This window comes from Protopterus annectens, chromosome 7.part0 (assembly GCF_019279795.1).
Source record: "Protopterus annectens isolate FY-2018-M chromosome 7.part0, PAN1.0, whole genome shotgun sequence".
In the NCBI taxonomy this organism is placed as follows: Eukaryota; Metazoa; Chordata; order Ceratodontiformes; family Protopteridae; genus Protopterus; species Protopterus annectens.
In genome coordinates, this window is record NC_056739.1 from 1,193,692,444 (window position 1) to 1,193,719,831 (window position 27,388).

Sequence of the window (27,388 nt, forward strand, 5' to 3'; positions counted from 1 at the left end):
TGTGCTATTATATGATTATGTTTTCTGAGTTTATACTCTTGGCTGAGCCTGGAAAAGGTCCAAGTAGTTCATTTCATTACACTGGTTAAGAAATACAAACAAATAAATAAATGAATAAAATAAAAACAAATGCTAATATATATATATATATATATATATATATATATATATATATATATGTGTAACAAAGAATGCATCATTGTGGCTATTTCTTTCACTTTAGCTAGGGTTTCAGTGCAATGGAAGCATTCTGTAAATATACATTGTTGCATTATATTAAACACATATTATTGTGCTGTTTTTATAGTATTATTCTGTGTTGTACTTACAGAAAACAATAAATAAGTATGTTGTTTTACATATAGACATGATCAGCTATGAGAAACAAAAGTTGCTCCTATTCATTGAAAATGTTTCATTCAATAGTGGCAATATATTTTTGTATTTGAGTGATATTACTTCCATTTAGTTTTCAGCAGCTGTCTAGACCTATTTATGTACTTTATTAAAAACAAATTTAAATGCTGATGACATACATATACAGCAGTTTTATTTATTTATTTTTCAGATTTATCAAATAACAGTTGGAACATTAAATGATAATAATTCAGAAGTTAACTTTTTTTTGGCCCTGCAAAAAAGCTGAAATAATACTGCATTTCTAAAATACTTCTGAAACTTGCCAACATGGGCTCTGACCTTTGAAGATGAAGATTACAAAAGGTAAATGAAAAGCAGTTCAGACCCAACAGAAAGTGTTGTATTGGTTTAGACACAGATAATGCTATGCTTATGTGCAGTTGGCTTTAAAGCCAGCCACATTGATTTAATTCATTACTCAGACTAGCAGAACAGCCTTCGGAGCTCTTAGACTGCTAGAAGTGCCTCCAGCAGCTGTAGTTCCTTTTGATCAAATCTCTGTAAAAGATGAGTGTCATGCCCTCTTGCAGCCAGCTGTGGGGGGACTGCCCTGTGACTCAGGGGACATACCAGAACACATCCCAGCAGGGCAGTGAGGTGAGAGCCTGTTCCAGAGGTGAGAAACAAGCACTGCCTCCTAGGTTCAAGGAGCACCAAGTGGGAGGATTCCATTCCACTCCCCCACGCAGGCTCTGAGCTCAGAGCACATCTTGAGGTGTTCAGATTCAGACAAGAGGAAAAAAAAAAGGCATGTGATGGCTTTGCCTTTGTACTTGTACAAACAGGAATATATCAGGCACTTACACTTTGTACAACTTATTGATGGAATGGGCAACACTGCAGTGTTTATGAAAGCATCCACCCTGTGAGAATGTCTGAGGTAGGAAAACCATTTCTTTTCTTTACTGATTTTAAATGTTTATATGTGCATGGTGTGAGTGTATGTGTATAATTATAAATATCGTTAATGACATTTCGTGTTTGTTTTGGTTTCAATGGCAGAAAGGTGATCACTCAGATCCTAGTTCATTCACAGGCAGTACACAATGAATATTCTGTTGATAGTAATGATATACTTTGCTCTTAACTGACTGTATGTTTTACAGCAGCTGATGCAGGACAGACAGCCTTTTAAATTGTGATTCTGAAAAATATGAAGAGAATACAATGGAATCTAATCTACGCTTTGCCTTTTTGAGTCAGTGTGGTTATGAAGGATCGCTCATTGGGAAAATAAAATCGGCAATATATTTAAAATATCGTAGCAATCCATTACCTGAAAATATGGTTTCAAGAATATTGCCCAGCAATATTGGCCAGCTGTGTTACTAGTTGTGAACTAGGTCTTTATATAGCAGTGTTTATTCCTGCAGAGTTAGATATTTTGCAAATTGTCACATGCGTGATGCAGACATACAACAAGTTTACATTATAAATTTGCTGACTGAAGACAGAGCGACAAAGTTAAGTGGTGTCTGTTATTCTTGACACATACTTTTACCTTTGTAGTTAAGTTTTTCTGTATAGATAAAGCCAGGGGCATCACAGCAAACCAGTACGAGCCTCTTTACAAAACATTTATTTACAGCACGTTTTTAAGAAACGCTGTCTGCGTTGCGATGTATAATTGGATAGATTAGATGCAGTTCGTGTAAGCCAAACTACTTTTCGAGGGAAAAGTTAGGAAAGATGAATGTTCAGTGTGAAAACAATGAACTGATTCAATATGTCCCACCACTAGTGTACCACTTTGCTTTTAAAATGCCGCATGTTTCATAGCTGCGTTATTACACTTGTATTTGTTTTATTCTCTTGCTGTGTTTCTTATGTGTTATGCACGAGTTGTTACAGTCTCAGGAAAAAAAGTTCAGGCAGCAGCTTGGTGTCTCGAACCAGAGGCGTTTGGTCTACCCAATGCCCCGACGCATGTTGTGTTATTTCATGTTTGTGCAGTCTGCTTCTTTATTAGTTTCATGACATACAATTTCACTGCATGGCTTAAGATCGCTTCCTCCCAGCTGCACTCCAAGCTCCAACTCAGCTGCTTTGGTTTGTATAAGCTTGTAAGGATTTGTCAACCAGATGTGACAAGATTGTCAAGAGGCAGGCAAGGGAGGAGATGTGGTATTAGTCACGGCATAGCTCCAAGCCAGATTTTCTCAAGTTTAGTGTAGTAACATGTCTGTCTCGTTCACAGCCATTCTTTGCGGTTAACGCTGCTGCCCTTCTGTTGAGTTTGATGTTTTGAATTGTTTGCAAAATGTTTTCCAATTGCTAGCCAAGGACTAGTATGCTGTGAGCAGATTTGTGTAGTGCTCCTAAATGTTTATGTCCATCTAAACATTTCTTAATATCATGTAATAAAAAAGTTCATATTATTCCTTATTCCTGATTGTATTTTGTACTCGATTATTTTTAATGAAAGTGTATGTTAGTGTGAAGTGGAATACTATCTAAATTAAACAGAATGTGGTCTCTAAAATTAGATATTTCTGGACACTTTACTATGTCGATGTTGTGTCATATTTAAATAAAATTACGCTGGTTTGTTTGAAACTAAGTACTCAACAATAAATGGTAGTACAACTCTGCAGTTCATTCCTGATACCTTGTTGGTTTAGTTTGTATTTTTTTGTCTTAAATATTTAGTTTTGAAACTTGATTTTTTTCCCCCTTATAATAAAGAAGAACGCATTGCTAAAAGTGCATTCTCTGCCAAAAGATAATCTACTGAATTTGTAAATTGATTGTATTGTACGTTTAAAATAATGCATTTTATAATTAAAAACATCAGCACTCTGTTTTAATGTAATAAATACCAGAAAGAGTGAAGGAGATACGTTTTGTAAAGATTTAAATATCTTACAGAACTACAAGTTTCCAAATGGAGGTTATGGGACTTGAACTGTGGCCTGATGTCAGTATGCTTCAGGTATATGATTAGGTTTCTGCTGCACCTTCAAGAACATGGTAACATACTGTAAGTAAGCACAACATCATGGCCTTCTGCTTTGCAGATATAGGATATGAGGTTCCCATCTGATATCTCCTTAATATTTATGTGAAGTTTGGGAATACTTTATGTTGGATTTTTCCAGGTACTCAGGGAATACACTTTGCCATCTGACAGTCTCCATTCATTCATTTGACACAAAATGTTACTGCTAACAGTTAAAGTAAATGTCAAAGACAGAAGAGAGTCACACAGATAATTATGATATTAATTAGGTATGTTTCCAGTAATTAAAATGTTAAAGTGTGACAAATTTAAGAATTAATAAATGTCTTAATAAAATAATGATTAACTTATTTTACATGCATCCGACAAGTCAGAATCATCAGGCTTTTTTACATTGTGCTGTATTATAATTTACCTGTATTTTATCACTGTTGAATCCATGGAATGGAGGGTGAATTTTATTTGTATTTTTGCATTATTTCTATAGATTATTCTGTCTAAAATGATAATAAATAGTTGTTGCTTGAAAAAAAATCATTGATTCTTTGATACCCACACTATCCTTTTTAGGGCTGCAGAGGAGACAAATCTTCCTAAGTGCATAAGGCAGAGAACCAGTCCTAGGAAGAATAACAGTTCATCCCTATGAGAATACACATACACACGTGCACAGACACATACATGGTTATGGACAGTTCACATAATACATTTCCATGGTTTGTAGGAGGAAATTAGCCACCCAGTAAAAACCTACATGGTACAGTGAGGACATGCAAACTTCATACAAACACTACAGCCAGGAACTGAACTGGAGAACCAAAAGTTCAGAGATGACAATGCTAGCAGCTGCACCTCTGTGCTGCGTACCCAGTTAACAAATACATTAAATTTAATTGTGCTAAAATTTATAAATGAACACTTTGAGGACATGTTTTCCAGAAAGAAATACTAGTACTCAGACTCTAGTCTGTAGGACTTTCCTGTTTATAGTCTTAGCCTCTGTCAGTGACCAAGATAATATAGTAAATGGTGAAGTACAGTACATATACCTACTATTAGATGCAAGCTAGTCGAACAACTTAATTTTCTTAATGGATTTCTTAGATAAAGAGTAGGTTGTTGATTTGTGCAGCATGCATCTGACAGATTATAAAATCATGCTGGTAGTGAAATATGATATTTTGATAAGTAAATGTGTCAGTAAGATAATTTAAACTTAATAATAATAATACCTCTCAACCTCTTAGAGCAAGAAATCTGGACAAAGCCATAAATAATGGGGGGACAAAGGCCCAAAAATAGGGACACTGTTAAGTATTGCTCTTGCATACTTAGAAAGTTAATAGAATAACAGTTTTGCATTAGCATTAATTTTCTGAAGGGTATGGAGTCTGAAACTCAAATGTTTGTCTTTATTTTGTGACTTCAACCCTGAAGGATTTGCCAATGATTTGCCAAAAAAAACACAACTTTATGAGAATCAGACCAAAAGTATGAGGTAAAAATCTGGACATTCTGCAAAAATGTGTACAGTTGAGAGGTATGATTATAATAATAATACATATTGCGGAGTGCATCCCAAATCATCTGTTGGGGATTTTTTTGCCTGATATGTTGTGCAATTAGCCCCCACCCCAACAGTGTTCACTCACAAATTTCCTTTAATGGAAGTCAGACTGTAATTCTGTTGCATGTTGCTCATTTTTGTATAGCACAGATATGTATTTTTCATGAAAATGTAAAATCTACCATCCAAAACCTCATAGATCATAAACTGTTTGGTGCTATTTCTTACATTCAGTACATGTGCCTCTGTTAAGCAGAAAAGATCAGAGAAATGGCCAGGTACGTCTGAAAATGTATCTCTATACAGTGACGCAAATGTAGTTCCCCAAACTTTGAATGGCTCTTCTCTTTAAATCAACAATGAAACACATGTCCAGTAAATCCCCGACATTCCCTAACCTTTAACCTTTTAGTGTCTGCTTGATCTCCTACCCAGTCCTAACACATCAAATAAGATATGCCATGAAAGAAAGCAGATGCCAGAGTTAACCTTCTGCCAGCATTTATCTCCAAACATAAAACTTTTCTTTCTGACAAATAGAGAGGCATTGGTGACAGTGCTTGAAAAGATACCTGGGATAATATTTAAGTGCTGAGGCTGCATTGTTCTACATGGTGGGAAAACACATTTCAAGCAAACTTTATGACAAGAAACTGATCAACATTATCAGATATGACCCAAATGAGATATTAAGTAAAATGAAATTTGAGTTGCTTATGAAAACTGTGAGATGCCTTTCATTACAACACACACATATTAAACTATAGCACACATTATTTTAAAATAACTGTTTTAGCACCTATATTGAGAAAAATACATAGATAACAAAATTAGAAGAGTTTTATTTCAGCAGTGATTTTAAAATGGCCGCCATCAGTGTATGAGGCATCTTACTTTTCCTGGTAATCTGTTTGAAGTTTGCTCTTTTTTTTCTTTGCTTTTACTGCCATTATTTTGTTAGATATGTCCACCTAGGCATTATTTTGTTTAAGGGGTCGATACATGCACAAATACACACACACACACACACACACACACACACACACACACACACACAAACACACATATGTGTGTGTGTGTGTGTGTGTGTGTGTGTGTGTGTGTGTGTGTGCATGCATGTGTGCGTGTATTAAAGCGGTGTAAACACTAAGTAAAATGCTATATTACAGTGATGTAAAAGCCAAATAATAACCCCAGAACAGTCAGTTCTTCAACATCTACTTAAAATATCACAAATGGGATTCGCTATATTTTTAAAAATGACAAATCACAGACTAAAATGTTCAAAATTTAGAGGAAATGGAAGATCCAGGTATTAAGTGTAGTGTTTATCTGTACTCAGACTGCTAGTATAAGACCTAAAAATATAGGAAAGTCAACTAACCCTTCCAAAATATGGATTCTAAAATGAAAAATATGTTTCATCACCTCTACATTAATGTGTATGCACATTCTCAACATCTGCTGAGAGGATAAGGTTACTTAGTATATAAAAAAATGACTGACTGACAACTTGCTGAATCATGGCGTAGTGAAAGTCACAGTACTGAACATATGGTGTTGAAGTGTCAAAATGTTGGAACTAAACTATTGAAAGGAAACTATCAAATGTCTAAAGTAATCTTGTCCAGCATGCATCTGAAAACTAGTCAGAAAGTCAGTTTTAGAAAATGTTATCTTACTGGAAAAAAATAAAATATGCTTCTCTTCAACTTGGTGAAGAAAGTACATGCAGCTTGTGAACAATTCTTCTAAATGCTCAAACTTTCACAGTTCACGTTATTGCTTTCTCTCACATTTCTGCCTGTGATTAACTAAAATTATTAAATCTTTGCATACACTACCATTAATGTTAGCTGTTCTCAACTTTATATGTCACCTGTGCATCACGTTGTACCTTTACCTCATTAGCTATCATAACAAACAAAGCTCCGTTCATAGGACACAGGACGGAAGATGGGAATTTCCCTGGTACCCTTGCAAATTTTACCGTAATCAGAATGAATACCTCCTAGTATATTCCTCTTGAGCAGAACTATCTAAATCAACTAAAGGGAAATAAATACATAAAACTGCCTAGAAGTAATATTTTGGTGACATCTTTCAATTACAGGTATTTTTAAATACGTACACAGGTATGAAAGTATGAGATCAATATCTGTGGTCCAAGATATGTGTGTGTCTATGTGTGTGTGTGTGTGTGTGTGTGTGTGTGTGTGTTTATATATATATATATATATATATATATATATATATATATATATATATATAGATCTACTTCAGAAGCTCAAAGTTTCAGAACCTCGAACGTCAAATGGCCAAGACCGTAAGATCGAAGTTTTGAAACTTCGAAAACCTAATAAAAAAAATTTAAAAAACATTTTTTTTATTTTTGCAGGGGGGCAAACAGCCTGCACCCCCACACCACCTATTAATAAAATATATCAATTCTGAGATCACATTACAGTGAGAAAAATGGTAAATATCCTGTTCCAAGCTGTATGGCGATCTCCATTCAAAATGTTCTAAGTTTCAAAACTTCGATCTTATGGTCTCAGCCCTTTGAGGTTGGAAGTTTTGAAACTTCAAAAACTCTGAACTTCTGAAGGGGATCCATATATATTTATATACACCACGCGCGTGTGTGTGTGTGTGTGTGTGTGTGTGTGTGTGTGTGTGTGTGTGTGTGTGTGTGTGTGTGTGTGTGTGTGTGTGTGTGTGTGTGTGTGTGTGTGTGTGTGTATGTGGGAGAAACTGAGGGGTGTTATTTCATTTTTTTATGTATTTACATTTGTTTGCTAGAGTAATGTAATAATATGGCTGGTCTTTTCCAACTTTTCTGTGGAGGGCTAGGAAGATAAGCTCCACTATGAAGGTATAAAGCAGATTTTGGGCCCAAGACCAAAAGACTTGCTCTCACTTACACTGAGAGTAGGTGTCTTGGAATCCAGCCCCATGGTAAGTCACTTAATACTGAGAGCAGTTCTTTCAGAATCAGGTCAGATTTACACTGAGAGCAACACTTTTGGACCCTTATATACATAGACTAGAAATAATATACAGACAGCACATGCATATCATAGGACTGAATTATGTCAATATGGGGATAGTATCCAAGTCATTTTCTAACCTGATTTCAGAAATAAAGTCAGAAATTTATACAAAGCCTAGGGAGCAACTATTTTGGGAAATATGTTCTAAATCAATTATGTGGTTATTGACATTCATACATTTCTTGAAATATCACAAAAAATAACCATGTGCTTCTAGGATAGCAGGTTACTAAGATATAAATAGGGTAGCAAAGATGTAACTGAAGAAGCAGGAAAGGTAGAGGATAGGTGGGATAGAAAGAAAAAAATATGTGAATAGGAAAGTATGTAGGTAATAAAGTGAGACTGGCTAATATTAATCATTTTAATTAGGGTTGAGGAAGCAAATGGATTATATGCTATACAATGTGTAATAAAAGAACAGAAAAAACTGTATATAATTCATGTAAAAGCATTTATGTTCTGGTATTGAGTTATGACTGAAAACTGTTTAGTGACCTTGTCCATGTATTTTCACATCTAAGTAACACCATTTGGTTGCTATTTTTTTTTAGTTGTTTTAGAATTTTTTCTGATTAAACTCTAGTCAAATTACGTTTTGAACCAAGCTCTGTTTGTTGGCTATGTTAACCAAGTATAGTAATTCTTTACGTTGGTTGCTGGATTTTTTTTGCTTTATCTTGAGTTTGGGATATCAGTTTTCTACATGATTTATAGTTTTCTATGTTATATTACTTAGAACATTTGCCGGGTTTGTTTACAATGGGGTAAATCATTTTAAGTTATAAGAAACTCAGAGCATGTTGTAAATCTAAACAGTTAGTTTCTTTAACGGAACACACTCTGACAGGTTCTGTTTATAGGTGATCAGAAAATGTGGTTATTCCGTGGAAGCGTTATAGTTGAAAGAAGCATGAATACTGACTATACAGAAGGAGCATAGAGAAGGCTAGATAACAGAATAGCGTGAGCTGCTGTTAAAAGAGCATATTATTTCAGTTATGATTTGTCTGTCTGTAATAACCCAAGTTTTACATTTGTTTTATTAACTAACTGATGCGTTGGTCAAATTTTAGATTTTGGTCAGTGGTAGCTCAATAGTTTTTGTTGGGTTATATGCTTGTTGTGTTATTAAGTTATGATATTTTGAGAAGTAATTGTCATTTTGTTTAGGTTTTCTTGAGTTAAGGGTGAAGCAAAGATAATCTTTTTATTTTGCATTTAGTAGCAGATGTGACTGTATGAGCCATTTTTAATTGATGTAAAGGCTGAGTTAAGACTTGAAGTAGATTTTTAGAATGTGCACACCATACCAAAGGTGAGTCATTACCCAGTTTCACCTACTTCATACTTTACTTGTACCATCACTGCATTAGCTATCATAACAAACACAACTTCATTCACAGGACACAAACTACAACAGAGGAATTTCCCCTCGTGCCCTTGCAATATTTCTCAGAGTCAGTATGAATATTATCTGGGTATCCCCTAAAAAGAGATCGCTGCTAAGTGGAATTAACCCAGCTTACATATAAAAAATATATCTTCTGCCTATCGCTAAACTTTTGGTGTCATCTTCCACTTACAGGTATGTCACACAAAAGGTACAAAGTCCTTAAGGACCTTAGCTATTGATAAATATGACTACAATATGACTGGTATATGTGGGAGTGAAAGACTTGAGACATAAAACACTGTGGGACATGCAAAGAGACATGACAAAACTTTCGTACATGTTACAAATGCAGGTAATACACTAGTCCTGACTGTAATCTCTCCTTTCCTTCGAATGATGCCTAGATGTAAAGCAAAGATAACTGGCTTCAATAACTGGTTACAACTTGGTGTCAATCCTGGGGGATCCACTATACGTCACCATGGGACAAGATGCTTGACAGTCCAGTTTGCGTCACTAAGGATGACCTGATCTCAGGTTCTAAATACTAGCTAAAGGCTTTGCTGCTCCTCTAGTGCCTTTTTAGACAGACTGTAGTGGACATTCCAACATAACTATCATATCAGTCCTAGTCCTATAACTGGATAAAATTAAGGTGGCTCTCAACAATGCCAGATGTCTAAAAATAACTTGCCTGTTCTTGACACACTCCTTCATTTGGAAAATACCATTACCTTTGCAGTTACTGAGACTTAGTTTAAATTTAAAGGGTGCACTCCCAGTATACTGGGGAGTTTGTGATTTTCATCCCTTCACACCCAGTGGTAGCTATGGTGGAGTCTCCATATTTGTCAAGGAACATATTACTTCCAGGCAGATCCCAACAGACAAGCAAACTGAACTCATTCAACTAAACGTCACTCTAGACAGGAATAATTATCATCTAATGGCTTGTTACAGAACAACTCCTTTGTCCCCTGATGGGCACTTAAGATTCCTCAGTGTTCTAAATGATCTCCCTATTAGAAAATACTCCATTATTTTGGGTGACCTTAATACTTCATCAGTAAACTGTGACACTTACACCTCCAGTGTAAGATATTACCCAAAATTCCTAGACTTAAAAAACAGAATTTCTTTTAAGTGGTAGGTAAATAAACCTACAAGAGCACAAAACACTATTGCCCTGATTCTTGCAAATATTGCTGCGTCTTGAACTCCTTATCTGCTGAGTCAAAACCCAGTGAATTTTGATCACAAACTTGTGACCTTCTGCTTTAAACTTTCAAAGGCCACCATTGCAAACCCCACAGAATTGAAGGACTACAAACAAACCAACCTCAACCTACCCAATGACAAAATAACAACAACTCCTAAAAATGGAGAGCATCAATATCTGTGCAGTAACTGAGACCTGGTTCAAGGCTCCAGAGAGCACCCCTGCAATACCAGGCTACAACTCTTACCACACTTTTCAGCCACCAAACCAGGACTGAAGCACTAAAAGCAGAGGAGTGTCCATATTCACCAAGGATATTCATACCTCCAGGCTAGTTGCCCAACACAATGCATCTGAAATTCTACAGGTGCAACTAACACTAGGTAAGACTGCAATCCAAATTGTAGCTTGCTACAGATCCCCCACCATGCCCCAAGATTCTCACTACACCTTTCTAAACATACTGGAAAATATTAAGATACAACCACACACCCTAATACTGGGTGATTTCAACTACCATGACATTAATTGGGAAAACTACTCGGGTACCAACACCTTTGACCAACGGTTCTTGGAATTCATAAATTCCAACACCCTGGATCAACGAATCCATAGTCCCACCAGGGGCTCAAATATCCTAGACCTGGTCATTACCAACATGGGAGATTGATGATCCACACCAGTGGTCACCCCCTCATTGGTCAGGTCTGATCACAAGCTAATCACCCTTGATGTCCACATCCCACCCCCACCCTCCAGTAGGGAAACCTCCATAAAAAACTTCTCCAAAGCCAACTTCATGCTACTCAGGTCAGAAGTGACAAACTTCATGACACCCATGCAGACGGGAACTGAAAGTTCGACTGCTGAATCCTACACTAAGGCACTGTATGAGCACATCCACTCGTGCATGAATCATGCCATTCCAAATAGAACCAAGATGGTCTCTTCTAAAAAAAGGAACCCAGTTTGGTGGTCCCCTGCCATAAACAAACTATGTAACAGAAGGAAGAAACTATTGCAGAAAAGAGGAAAATCCCAGGATGCAAAAAACCTCCCTTACCAGCCTCAGTAAGAAGCTGAGATCCCTCATAAAATCCTCCAAAACAAGTAATGAAAATAAAATTGCCATATATTCCAAGGACAACCACAATGCATTCTATAGCTGTGTCAAGAATCTAAATGGCAATGCTCAGATGTCCTCTGAGCTACAACAGAATGGCATTAGATATACTGATACCAATATCCTGGCAGATCAATTCAGTGCCAATTTCACCTCCCTCTGACCCCCTAAAGGGCCAATCTCAATACCGAAAGATTGCCAAATTCTGGTAATTACTGCCACACAGGTAAAAACTGCACTTTCCAAAGCTAAGAATACAGCATCCATGGGACCACCTGGATTATGTACTACATGAATGACAAAATGAACTGGAACCTCACCTAAGTGTCATGTTTAATCAGAGCCTTATCTCAGGCTTTGTGCCCAGTGAGTGACACACAGCTAAAGTTATCCCTCTCCACAAGGGGGGGATCCACCTTGGATCCTGGGAAGTATCGTCCCATCAGTCTGATGAGCCTGATCTGCAAAGCCATGGAATGCATTGTCATGGAACTTATAAACAAAGACATTGGTGACCTTCAAACACTAGACCTGATCTGCAAAGCCATGGAATGCATTATCATGGAACTTATAAACAAAGACATTGGCAACCTTCAAACACTGGACCCCACCCAGTTTGGTTTCACAAAGGGCTGATCTTGTCTCCTCAACCTAATTGACTTCTTTGAATCAGTCTCCAGAGCCGTGGACTAGGGTAAGGTGGTCCACACATCCTATCTGGACCTCGCCAAGGCCTTCGACACCATCCCCCACTCTGGAATCATAGATAAACCTAATAAGCTGGGCATTAATCCCTACGTCACCCAATGGGTTGCCAACTGGCTTACTGACTGAACCCACACTGTAAAAGTAGCTGACTCAAAATCCATCTCCAGACAAGTGACAAGCAGAGTACCTCAGGGTTTAGTCCTGGGACCGCTCTTGCTTGGCATCTACTTCTCTGAAGTACAGGCCAGCACTAAGGGACTCTGGCTAACAAAGTTTTCAGATGCCTGCAAACTGGGAGCCATTATTGAATCCCCAAATGATGTGGATATTCTTCAAAAAGACCTTGCAGAAACAGATGCTTGGTGCCAGAGCCATGGGCTCAAGTTCAATGCCAAGAAATGTATAGTTATCTCCTTTGGGAAAAAACATGTACCCATGAATTACCACATAAGTGGCAGTACACTAAACACTGAAAGTGTGATAAGGGACTTAGGGAGACAGGTGGACCATGGTCTCACCTTCGATAACCACATAGCCACAACAGTCAGGAAATCCTTCTATGTGGCAAACCTCATCACTAGGGCTTGTTATCCAGAAAAAAGGAGGTCATTGTCCCACTGTACTCATCCCTCATTAGACCCATTATAGAGTACAATGCCCCGTTTGGCATTTACCTCACAAGACATCTGCAACAACTGGAAAGGCCACAAAAATACCTCACTAAAAGAATCACAGGCCTAAAGCAGATGCCCTATGCTGACCGTCTAAAAAGAACTCCAGCTATACTCTGTCAAATATCACCTACTCAGAGGCGATCTCTGCTTAACATACAAGGCCATGTAAAACCCAGTGCTGTTGGACATACTACAGTTAAAGAAATCCCAATCCCTCAGAGCCACACGCTCCAGGGATCTAAACCTGGTCATCACAATGAACAAAACATGCTGGAGGGATAGGTTCCTGACCCAGAGACTCCCCATACTCTGGAATAGACTGCCCATACATGTCAAGCTGAGCACCTCTTTGGCCCTCTTCAAAAGGAACCTTGACGACTGGATGGGAAATAGGAAATTCACCCCGGGGATCACGTCAGTCGCCCTGCTAAACAGGGGACCAGGGAAGTAAATATTCTGGGAATAAATAGCCAGGGAATTGTTATGGCTAGGCTTGTATAGGCCCTAGGGCCGATAGCCTAGTACCAGCCTATGAACCTGTGAACATTCACTTCCCCTAACCATGGTACAATACAGTGTCACGCTTTACTAAGGAATTTGACACTCATTTTATTTATTTATTTATTTATTTATTTATTTGCAGTTGGTTTACCAGGATAGTCCATTGGGTCACAAAGAACCCGTTTTCAATGGAGTCCTGGGGAGAAAAGCTCCAAGCAGAAAATTACAGTGAAATATCTTGTTACAAATTGTTATAGTTACAAAAGCCTAGTAAAAACAATTACAAATACAACAGAATAGTGATTAATATACAATCAAAAGAGAGAATAAAATTTACAATATGATAACAGAGGTGACTTTACATATATGGTATGTTACACTAAGAGGTACATGTTATGCAATCGGTAACAAGGCTTAAACAAGTGGCATCAGGATGTATGAGATAGGGGGAGAAAAGAAGAGAGGAGAGGAGATTATATGGGGTGATAGCAAGAGCATTCCCACTGGGAAAATAGATGTGAGTGAAGAGATTTTTTTAAAGAACGGATGTTTGAGGTGGTGCCGATGGGTGGTGGTAGGGAGTTCCAGAGACGAGCTAGACTATAGGATAGGAGATTTTTTCCTGGGGGACGAGATGGTTTATACAGTTCTATTAGGTTTTGGTTGTTAGATCTAAGTAGTCTATCAGGGAGGTGCATTTTGAAGGTAGAGGAAAGGGAGGGACAGAGGGAAGGATAGAAAATTAGCTTGTGGGCAACAGTAAGTTGAGTATAGGTAAGATGATTGGTGAGTTCCAACCATTTTAGTTTGTGGAGAGATGAGCAATGGTGTGAAGTGGACTTATGGCCAGTAGCAAACTTGACAATTTTGTTATAGCAAGAGGAGAGGTGTGATTTGAGTGAAGATTGTAGGTTAGTTAGGAGTGGGGCACCATAGAGGAGGGAGGGGATGAGAAATGTGGTGGAGAGGGTGATTTTAGTGGAGGGTGTTAAATAGCGATTTTGTCGGTAGAGCATACCTAGTTGTTTATGGGGTTTTTTTATATTAAGTTGAAGATGGGAGCAGAATTTGAGCTGACTATCAATTTGGACACCTAATAATTTGGCCTCTGAAACGAGTTCAATGGGTGTATTACTATGACTAGTGATAGGGAATGTACTTATATTATAAGAGGTGGGTTTGGATGGGGTGAATAGCATTAGTTTGGTTTTAGATGCATTTAGTGCGAGGTGATTTTTTTTCATCCATAGTTCGGTGGTTAAGAATGCATCTTGTGTGAGCTTTAGAAGGGTAGGTATAGAGGTAGCAGAACAGATAATAGCTGAATCATCGGCATAACTATCGGCATTTAATATTTTATTTTACATTTGTTGACTGGGATAGTCCAACTGGGCTAACAAGCCCTTTTGCAGTGGAGGCCTGGGGAGAAAAGCTCCACAATCAATACAATTGAAAATATATAATAGAGTTTACAAATAACAGAAAAAATATTTTTTCACAATGGAATAAAAAGCTATACAACTTTGAAAAATAAATAGAGCTAGCAGTCCCTTCTAGGACCAAGTATCATGGTAAATTTAAAAGCAGACAACCTTGGTGGCCCATCACAATAAATAAATTATACAACAAAAGAAATAAAACTTCTTAAATCACTTAGTAGAGCCACACCCCTCTTCTCAAGGATAATATTGAAAGCATTAAAAATGAAGAGCATTATTAGGTCTGCTAAAGAAACACATGAACTTAGAATGGCCTCTGAAGCCAACGATGATAAATCCTTCTTTAGCTCTGTTAGACAACTAAAGAACAATTCCCCTACATTGTTTTGCACATATTCATAACAATATCTCCTATTCTGACCCAACAGACATTATCAATATCATTGGAAATAAATTTAGTGTCACTGTCATAGTGTCAGTTTCACTCCCAAGAGATATATCCTAAACCCTGAAATATCTGAATAACTTACTCTCTCAGTTACATCAAAAGCTCATTTACTGAAAGTGTTAACCAGAACAAAAATACTTCTTCCATGGGACCTGACAATGTACTTGGTCTCTTAATTAGCAGTTTAAACATACTCCTGCAGACACACTCCCTAAGCGGGTTGACTTAGTTTTAGCTACTGGTTTTGTCCATGAAGGGTGTTGTACTGCAGTGGTGATGCCCCATCCATAAGGATGTCCTTACAAGTGACCCAGTAATTACAGACCTACCTGCCTTTCAAGCATAGACTGTAAAGCCATGGAATGTATTACAACTGACCTCATAATCTATGAAATCAAGAATCTTGTTAGAATCGACACCCATCAGTTTGGCTTTGTGAAGGGCAGATTCTGTCTATTGAATCTGGCAAATTTCTTCAGAAGAGTTATGGAGACTGTAGACATTGACTATCCGGTGCTCACAGCACATCTCAGTCTGATCAAGGCCTCTGACAACATTCTCCTTGTTGGCATCATACAGACGTTATATGATTTAAAAATCAATCCATAGGTTATAAGATGGATAGCAAAATGTCTGAAAGACAAAACCCACACAGTGTGAGTTGCAGGTGCCTCATCAGGAAGTGTGAAAGTGACCACAGGTGTTCTTCGCTGCTCAGTGCTGGGACCACCTTTTCAGCATTTACTTTTCAGATCTCCATGCAGACAGCCAAGGCCTATGGTTAACAAAGTTTGTATATGACTGCAAACTGGGGGCTGTTGATAAGTCACACTCTGACACCCAAACTATCCACAATGAACTCTAAATGAGCCAAACTAAAGGCTAGAAAGTATAGTATAATCACCTTTGGTCAACAACCCATCTCCTTGTCATGTTGTATAAGCAGCACTCCACTACAAAATGAAAATACAGTCAGGTACCTAAGAACATAGGATGATAACTGCCTCCCTTTTGACCATCATGTGACCATGGTCTTCAGGGAATCCTTGTATTTAGCACAGCTAATAGCCAAAGCAATATTATCCAGTTCTAAAGAAGGAATCAGTCTCTTATACTCAGCACTGATCAGATCAGTTGTCCAAATACAATGCTCCCTTTGAGATGTATCTCAATAAACACATCAAACAACTAGAAAGACACCAGAGTCTCCAAAACACAGAGATCACATCATTAAAGCCCCTGAACTACCAAGAGAGAATGGAAGTTCTATTCCTTTATTCGGTGTCTTAAAGACTTTTGTGGAAAATCTCTATCTCAGTTACAGTACCATCAGAGACTCAGTTGCCCTGGATATCCTGTATCTCCACAACTGCAATATCTGTACAAGTACTGAAAATGGGGACATAAATCTTCACCAACAGATAAATTGAATCTTGTTGAGGGGTATGTTTATATCTCAGTGCCTGGTGTAAACTTCCCCTACATGTTAATCAATGTGACTTACTGTCTTCCTTTAACATAAGCTACATGACTAGATGGGTAGCCAGAGATTTACTTTGGGATTGGCTGGTATGGCCCACCTGAAGAAAGAAAAAGTGTCAAGAAAGAAGGTACTGGCAAGGTTTGAATGTGTGTAAGAAAGCCTTGATGGCGATGGAATATCTACGACTCTAATCTATGAATCTGCATATTGGATGACAGTTGCATGTTCTACTGAAGCATGCATTTCAAATACACATATGTTAACCAGTACTGGGCCCAGGATAGATGCCTGTGGTACCCAAACTGTTTTAGGTAGGAAAGAGGAAGATGAGTTTAGCCAGCAGTCACTTTGTATCCACTGACCGAGGTAGCTCTTGAAGCATTTTATTGAGGAGACACCTAAGTAAAATTTTAGCAGTCTGTTAGTTGAGACAGATGTAATATGGATACAAAAGCTTTTGAGAACTCAAAGAAAAGGGAAGGTGTCCTTTCATGCTATCGATATCTAGGAAAAATAATGCCATTTTAGTACAACCACCTTGTTTGAAACCATGTTGCATGGGATATAGCTTAGTAATTTTATGTCTGATAAAATATGCCTGGGTATACATCCTTCTAAGACATTGGAAAGGTAAGATATAAATGCAATTGGCCTGTAGTTCGCTAAATCAGCAAAATTACTTCTCTTGTGCAAAGCTATTATGCAAGACTGTTTCCTTTGTGGAAGAAAATATGATTCATGTATTGACTTATCAAAACTGACACTGGATAGGCAGCTGAGATTGTGGCAATGGCAATCTGGAGATACTCAGAACGCAGATTATGAAGTGCTATGTTGGCAGATTTTAGTTTTTAAGTCCTTTGATTAAATGTATTAAGATAAGTTCAAAAGGGAATGATTTTTTATGATTTAAGTGGTTAAATGAGATAGAACTCATTGGTCTTCTTTTGGGAGATGGCAGTTTTTTTATTTACTTTACATAGATTTCTAAACTTCTATATGAATGTTGTTTTGTGGTGTTTTATTTGCTTTCCATACATTTCCTGCTTTATCTCTAAGATTCATAGTCGTTTTAGTTTTATGGGTCATTCATGAAGCTGGTATAGGTTTTACCTTTTTCCAGTGTACAGGAGCTCTGGAGTTAATTATATGTAAAAAAAGGTTTCACTGAAGGCTTCACTGGAAAAGCTTACTCAGACTCTGCCATAGACTGCTGTGAGGGAAAGGTTATTTTTGCTTTATATTGCATTCTTGTAATTTGTATTGCTATATTGCTTTCCTCTAGTTTGCACATTGTAGTGTATTTTCATTACACTGTGTTTTAACTGTGTTCTGTTTTCTATTGCATATTTAAACTAGGAAATAAACCAGAGCTCTCTCGAGAGAGAGAGAGAATCACAAAGAAATTAACATTTCCCCACCTTCTCAGTGTTGTGCTGCTGTGTTTTTAAGATCAATGTCTCTCTAGCTGCCCACCCCTTATGTTAATTTAACCACATATTTCTTTCCCTCCCCTCTTTGATTGGCTATTGTCAGGAAGCACATAATTATCATTTTGTGAAGTTACTACTGCTATTTAAACTTGTTGGCCTTCCCACTGTACTCCGTAGAGTCAGAATACTAAGTGCCCACTCTCTTTTAAAATTAGAGTTTATCCCCTTATATTGCTAAAGCTTGAGTCACCCCCTCTTTCATATCTAACTGCTTAGTTCATACTGCAACTCTTAGGATATTAACCCACATTGCATCTCTTTGGATATTAACTTATTTTTTTCCATCTTACCTTTAAAATCTGCAACATCTGGTCCAGGTCCAATCATTGGAGAGCCCACATTCTGCCTCTCGGTACTCATCTTGGGAATAGTGTTTCTGTTTTGCTCCTGGTAAGAGAAGGAGCACTGAAACATGTTTTACTGGAGACAATGATCACCACAAAGCCTGATAACAGCTTCATAGGTGCCAGCATGGAGACTGTGATTGTGTTTTTCTCATTGTAAGAGAAGAAATAGATGGCATTGATTCCTGTGTCTGAATGGGCAGTGAGTGTCTGTGGGGGACCTTCTTGACTGGTCTGGTTGCTATTCAAGCATCTACCAGGAAAATGCTACAATAAGCCTACAGACCCCTGCATCATCTGGGAAAAGACTGCTGATCACCAAAGAGCCTGTGGCCTGTGTCTCATTTTGGGATTAGTGCTACTGTTTTGCTTCCGGTGAGAGAAAAAGGAGAGGGACATTTTATCCCAGCACTGTGAAGCTGTGGTCAGACCAGCACTAGTAGTAGCCAATTAGGTGAAATCCACTGTTCTTCATTCCTGACAAATGACAATGTTAATTCTTTCTTTTTTTTTATTTTTTAATAAGCACTGCTTGATTAGCAACTCTCTAATCTAACTTCATAATATCTCTATAAATACTTCATTCATAAATGGTCAGGGTCTGCTTTAGTAGTTTCCCTTCAAGTGCTTGGTAGTGCCTTATATAAATGCAGACACCTTGAGCTGACATTTTTTTCCTTTTAAAGCGCCCATTTCACCAGTCTTTAGTTGTAGGGAAAATAGTTTGCAGTGACAAGCTCTACCCCCAGAGTTGCAAAGCAGACACTCCTGACTTTATTTTCTTACTGCAACCATTTGTTCAATAAAAAAGGGCCTGTTGCCATGGGAACTTTCCCACTATCTTTGTTACCAGTTTGATGGGTATAGATATCCTGAGACAATGCAGAAAGTGCCTCATGTTTACTGACATCCAGCTAATTCTCAAGGGAATTCATGTGATGTGTGAGAGATGTATTTACACAATGTCACTGGAGGCAAAGCTCACACATAAAAATACTCCTAATGTCAATAAGTTTATCAGTAGTACACACACTGCACCCATCACACACAGTACAAAGCAGAAAGATAGACCCATGTATGCTGAAGTACTTAAAAGTAATATTCCAAAACCCAAAAGACCTCCTAGATGAAGTACACATAAAAAGTGCCTTCCAGTGCTCCAAGTGCACTCTTTTAAAACAACACCAGACCAACACATACAGCCACATATGATGGTTCACAGGTTCATAGGTTGGTACTAGGCTATCGGCCCTAGGGCCTATACAAGCCTAGCCATAACAATTCCCTGGCTATTTCTTCCCACAATATTTACTTCCCTGTACTTCTAAGCCCATAAGGTAAGGCACCATACAACTCAACATTCTGGTCATTGGAGACTCCCCAGGGTAAGTAAAGAGAAAGTGACAGTTAGTTGCTTATCAGGGATCCGGCTCTACCATAGTACATAAACACTCAGGTCATTTGACCACAGGTGCCATTATAACTCAGTCATAGTCCATGTGGGTGTAAATGACCTGAGGCATACCACCCTAGACTATATGAAGTGAGACATCATGGAGCTCTCAGAATATGAGTCCCAGGCTGGTATGAGCCTAGCACTAAGCAGCATTCTCCCTTCTCCCAGGATGATTCCTCAATACGAACAAAAGATGACTGACTTTAATAATTGGTTTAGTTTCTGGTGTCATTTTAAGGGGATGCAATATTTGTCCGCATGGAAGGAGAGGGTCAACGTGCTGTTCTGCCCGGGATGGTCTACACCTTGTTTTAGGCAATGCCAAACTGAAAATGTTTCTAACATAACAATGATAACCAAGAAAATCTAAAGGTGTTGCTACTCAATGCTAGAAACTTCACTCCCTACAAACTCTCCTCACCCTAGGAAATGCTGATGTCTGTGCACCCCAGCAGTGCAAGGCTATAATGCCTTAAACACATTTAGATCAGCTACTACACAGACAGGGACTAAATGTGGAGGTATCTTGATTTAGATAAAAAAATAAATATACCTCAAGGCTGGTCAAACAGGACAATGCACTTGAGCTTCTCCATGTTCAAGTTACCATAGACAAAATCCCATACCACTTCCTTGCAAGCTACAGGACCACCTGTATGACCCAGGAAACACATACATATTTAAGCTTACTGGAAACACTCCTCATCCAAGAAACTACTACATTAATGGGTGACTTTAATTAACCCACTATTAGCTGGAGATCATACACCCTCCTAGTAGTAAAAAAATGTGTGTGTTCTTGCTGTGCCAATTGTAATTCTACTAATATTGTGTACTTAGCAACATGCAAAAGATATCCTAGTTTTTACATTGGTAAATCCACTAGGAAATTGAGAGAGAGAATAATGGAACACAGGTCTGAAATGTGAAGGGGTATTATGAGCAATTCCTTAGCACAACACCAGAACGAAAATGGCAATGACCATTTTTTTTGCATTTAGGATCATGGAGATACTTTTTGGAAATACTAGGGGTGAAGATATAAATAGTCGGTTGGAAGTGAAGGAATATGAGTGGATTTTACGTTTAAATTTTGACCATCCACCTGGTATTAATAAGATGATTTCACTGAAACCAGTTTTAAGGCAAAACCAAATGTGATTAAGATAATTGCCTTTTAAATGTGTATCTAGTTTTATTGGCTGTGTAACATCATGTGATTAGATACATTTTGTATATAATTGTATTTTTGATTATGTATTATGTACTGATGAAGGATTGTATCCAAAAGCTTTACTTTCACATTTTATTGTGTTTTATTAAAATACTTAACGTTGCAGTGCTCATTTTTTTATATTTATTTTTACACTGCTCTGCTTCACCATGTCCATTCACTGACTGCATTGTGATCATATAAGATACCAAACAGAAAGGCACAGAGATTCCCGGATTTTGTAAACATAAAGTCCTTGGACTAGACTGTCATTACACTAATCAGGGGCACAAACATACTGCATTTGATTCTCACTAATATGGGAGGGCACTAGACACCCCCTAGTGTAATGTCCTCTCTGATAAGGTCAGACTACAAAACAATCTCCTTAGAAGTAAAAATAAAATCCAGAAAGTATTCTAAAGCTAACTTCCAACCATGAAGCATTAACCTGGCAACAATCTAATCCCCCTAAACCCTAAGAACACTTCTGCCTATGCAGAACTTTTCAAGAAACCCTACATAAGCATATTAATAGCTGCACAGAGGCAACTGCACCCATCAATAAGCACAAAACTAACTCAAAAATACAAGCCACCCTGGTGGAATAGCAACATCAATAGGCTGTATACCAGAAAGAAGAAAATCATGGCAAAAGTTAGGAGGTGTAGTACCCAGCAGGATACAAGCTCACTCATCAAACTAAACAAACTCCGAGGAAAATAAAGTCTAGTGAAGCCAAATTAGAGGTAAATTTGTCCTCCCAGGCCAATGACAACCACAAGACATTGTCTAGCTATGTATGCAACTCAAAAGCAATACACATTTGTGTGCACAGCTCATAGTTAATAGAGACATCTATACTGAGTCAGGAAGCTCATAGTTAATAGAGACATCTATACTGAGCCAGAAAATGTAGCAAACCTACTGGCAGACAAATTAATCTCTAACTTTAACCCTTTCCCCCACAACGTCCCCTTGGGAAATACCACCAAATATAACTCTTCATGCTATCACTAGGGAACAGGTCTTCAATACTCTGTCTAAGGCCATGAACACTGCATCAATGGGCCCAGACAATATCCCAGGCTGCCTTCTAAATGCAAGAAACAAGACCTATCAGGCCCTCTGGAATCACTATTTAACCATAGTGCCCAAACAAGCTTTGTGCCTCATGAATAGAAAACAGCATCATCATCACTTTGCACACAGGTGGGCCATCTAAAGACCCTGGAAATTACAGATCCATAAGCCTCACTAGTCTTATATATGAAGCCATGGAAAAAATACCATGGAAATTAATCAATAAGGACATAGGAAACCTCCAGACACTGGACCCAACCCAGACTGGTTTTGTCAGGGACAGGTTCTGTGTACTCAGCCTTGTTGACTTCTCTGAGAAGGTCACCAAAGCAATGGACAAAAGCAAAATGGATCACTCTGCCTACTGTGACCCGGTCAAGGCATTTGACACAATACCCCATTTGGGCATATTGACAAACTCAAGACATTAGGTATAAACCCTTATGTCACCCAGTGGATAGCCAGTTGGCTCATAGATAGACCCAGGAAGTTAGAAATGGGGAATCTACATCTATAAAGAGGCCATTCACCAGTGGAGTCCCTCAGAGATTGGACCTGGGAGTGCTCCATTTTGCCATCTACTTCTCTGAAGTCAAGGCCAATGTCAAGGGCCTCTGGCTGATGAAATATGCAGATGATTGCAAATTAAGAGCAGTCATAGAGTTCTACACTGACACTAATGTTCTTCAGGAAGGGCTGACACAGTCAAATAACTGGTGTCAGAGCCATGTACTAAAAATAAACAACAAGAAAATGCATAATAGCATCCTTTGGGAAGTCATCCACCCCTGGTAACTATCATATTGACAATACAACCCTAAGAATCAACCAAGTAGTCAGGGACTTGCAGACACACATAGACAGTAATCTAGCCTTTGGCCATCATTTGTCCATAATAGTGAGGAAATCATTCTATGTTGTGCAACTTATAAACAAAGGTATGGCAGCTAGGTCCAAGGAAGTCATTGTTCCACTGTTTGCGACATTCATCAGACCTGTCGTTGAGTACAATACTCCGTTTGGCATGTATCTAACCAGGTACATCCAACAACTGGAATGTCCACAGATGTTGCTCACTAAAAGAACGCAGACTGCCTCAAAGCCCTATCTCTGTATTCTGTCTCCATCAGGCTGTTGAGGGGAGATCCATGTCTGACATGAAAGATACTGTTGGACTCCACCCTGACGAACCTCCTGCATATCTGCAAACCAAACAGAACCAAAATTACCCATTCTGTATCCCTTATATCATAACTAAACTCCTATGCTTTTTGCTCCTGCTGACTGATGATACTTTCTCCATATTTATTATTTTTTTCATCACTTGTTGATACTGGTACAGTAATGCTGATTAATATGTCTCTGTTTATACCTCTCTGAATTCATCTGGCAACCAACTAAATTTCTGCTTCTATGTATATATTCTGTATATATATTACAGTAATCAAATCTACTAAATTCCTGCTTTTATGTATATATTCTGTATATATTGCTGTAATCACTATGTGTAACACTATTTCTACTTCTGTACTAATTGTTTAATTTTATTCTATATCTATGTTCTTGTCAGAATTTTTCTCCCCGGGCCTCCACTGAAAATGGGCTCTTTAAGGCCCAGTGGACTTTCCTGGTAAACAAATGTAATAAATAACAATAATAAATAAAGACTTAAACCTTGCCTGTGATACAAATAGGACCTGCTGGATGGGTCTATATTAGATGAACGAAAGTTCATCTTAGCGAATGCTCACATGAGCGAAAATTGCAGAACTGGAAACCGCAATTGTGCGATCGCGGTACAGTGAAGATGGAAATATTTGCCCTTTCCTCACTGTAGTGCAATCGTGGAGTTGGAATATATTTTTAGCAGGGGATGTGGTGGGCGCAGCCCCCCACAATTGCAGTTTCAAGTTCCTGGATTTTCGCTCATGTGAGCGTTCGCTAGGATGAACTTTCGTTCATCTAATATAGACCCTGCTGGACAGATAAGGTATGTATCCCAGAGACTACTACTTCTCTGGAACAGGCTCCCTATCCATGTGAAACAGAGTTCCTCTGTAACCTAATTCAAAGTGTCACTAGGACAAATGGATGGGAACAGGAAGTTTATCCCTGTTTTGGCACCTATGTTACAGACAACCCATAAATGGCTCATCTCCCAAGCCTTTGCTAAAATATATCAAGGGTACCAGAACTTGTCAGTGATTTGAAATGCATGGCTAGACTTTACAAAGCCCCATTGATTTTTAGCATGATACACATCTATGAACCTATGAATTGTATTACAGTACTGTTTGTTACAAATATAGCCTCCAGGAAGTGTGAATGTTGGCTCTAGATGATTGTCACTGTTGAAGTAACACCCTGACCCCATTTGCAAAACTGAAAAACAGGTTATTGATGGATGGATGCTACTGGCTACCAGTTTTTTAACTAAAACTAAAAATGTTCAGGTTGAAAGTCTAGTTATACATATTTTTGGGTACTATAGTGTTATTCCAAATGTGGTCTAGACAGATGGTTAGTATCCAGTCTAACATGTTTTATTTTCCTGTTTTTTATCAATTCTTTCTTTTAGGGACTATTATTAGTTGCTTTTAGACCACCGATATAAATAGCTGGATCATGCTGGTATGACTCTATTGTTGAATCATAATATAACAATTTCTTGTTTTAAAGCTGGAGGACAGCTTGGAAAGGATGACTACTAAGTGTGTATATAAATAGTACCAATGTGTATGCTATTGTGGATTCCTGATTAAAGGTAGTTAACCTTAGGTTGCTAAAGGTAGATATTGTTAGGGGGGGTAGCTTGTCTTTTCTAACTGGTTGGAGTTTATTAGTGTTCCTCCTGCTCTTTTGACATGCCACTCTTTATGGATTATATTAAACCATGGTGGTAGAATTTCTCTATCTGTTATTCTTGATTTTAACCAGGTTTCTGTTACAGCGGAATGTCAGGTAGATAAGATGCTAGACAGGCATGTAGTGCTTGGGGTTTGTTACATACATATCTTGTACTTAAATGGGTTATTTTTGGAATTAACATTTTATTCAAGAACATATAGTCTTCAGTCTTTGCAGGGGAAATTAGAGCAAGTCATTCTTGGATTGTGTTCTATGTTGCCACAGCATAGGCAGTCCAGTAAGGGAGCATGTTGATATTGTTTTAGCTGCAAAGTAATTTAAATAAATTTGAGGTCTTTTTTAAGAAAATTTAAATAAGTTTGAGTTTTTCTTAAGGATGGTGTGATATCATTTATGCATTTGAGTTTTATGTGTTTTACAGAAGTGTTGGCATGTATTTGGGCATTTATAGTTATGCTTGCATTATACACTTTTTTTTTTTAGTTTGGTGGGTGAGTATGATAAACATGGAAGCTATAGTTTGACAGTGAGGAGTTGTAGTTATTGAAAATTGCTAGAAATATGAGTGAAGTTAATAAGAATATAGTAACTATTATTGTGTAATAATAATGTTTACTTACTTTAGCTACTAGATGGAATCTTGTAAGAAGTAAGAATTTATTATGGACTGAAAGTTATGTTTTGGATATTTTTATATTTTTATTATTTGATCAGTTAGAGTTATAAGATCTCTTTTCCTTTGAATAGCAATCTTAGACTCCATTTTTGTGTCATTGTAGTAATTAAGAGTTGTACTAATGTGAAGAACATTGTATCTGTGTAAGTTTTCCATGCATGTTGTGGGTTTAGTAAGTACACAGTTGTAGTAATTGTTCTGTTTATATTCGGTGATAAGAAAATTATCAATGTGTAGTTTGTGCAGAACTTTACTGCTGTCTATTAGCCAAGTTTATTTGAAAAAGGTCAATTCTCCTTCTAGAATACAACCTAAAGGGTAGTGCTGTACTTTAAATGGGAGTGTGATATATAAGGAATGTGAGCATGGATAACATTGAATAAATGTAATAAGGGGTGGGATTTGTCGAATGGGGCAGGAGGACAATACAGTGGGCCACACCTCCTGCTTCACCAAGAGCCAACTGGGTTTAACATGTGCAGTACTGCAGTACTGAAAGACCCAGGCATTTTAGCAGTGTGAAACTGATTAACTGAGAGTTAAGTGATAAAAGTAAAAAATAATTAAATTAATAATGTGTTTATAAAACAGTTCTGATTAGTCCTTCAAAATTACTATGGATTACTTGTCATTTAAAGTCTCAGAAGGCTAAATAAAAGAATTGGAATAATAAACACTGCAGTATGCCAGGGGAAATTTATATACATACTTTGATCTTGCATTTCACAGAATTCCTCAATTTCTGAGGTACAGCAATCTCAGAGTTACTATGTATAAGCATGGGTCTGCAACTTCCCATATCAGGATACAGGACGGCTTGCCCCTTCCCTTGCAAAAATGATTTTAATGTGTCTGCTAAGTATCATATTTAAATTTCAGAGTTTTGTGACTTGCAATATTCAGTTTGATCTTCTCACAGAGCATATAAACTCATAGACCTCATTTGGTTATTTTCTTTTATCCATTTTCATTGTGGTAAATCCTAACATCACTGAGAGTTAGCTTTAACAGAGAGAGAAGAGTTTCTTGGCAAATAATGACTGTTTGGTTCTCCTGATCTAGACTTGCTCTTACCTAATAATAGATAAGCTGTAATTCATTATTAACAAATATTTCTACAGCATGTTCTATGTTAATGGAAAATACTGTACGTTTACCAATATTTCCTAAAGCAGAGTGCATTTAAATTGTGTTGATGTTAGTTGCTTGTACTATATGTATGATATAACTGTCTTATGCTATCTTAGCATCAGTGAAAGTGAATG

General features: G+C 37.7%; 1 protein-coding gene across 1 annotated transcript in view; it reads left to right on the top strand.

The window, feature by feature from the left end:
• The first annotated feature begins 1,054 nt into the window (after positions 1 to 1,054).
• The window catches only part of BNC1 (basonuclin 1), a 304,829-nt gene continuing 278,495 nt past the window's right edge, over positions 1,055 to 27,388 (top strand). Inside the window, exon 1 of the mRNA XM_044077805.1 lies at positions 1,055 to 1,300. Within this exon, the coding sequence (XP_043933740.1) occupies positions 1,292 to 1,300 (9 nt within the window). The 5' untranslated portion in view covers positions 1,055 to 1,291. The remainder of the gene's footprint in view (positions 1,301 to 27,388) is intronic.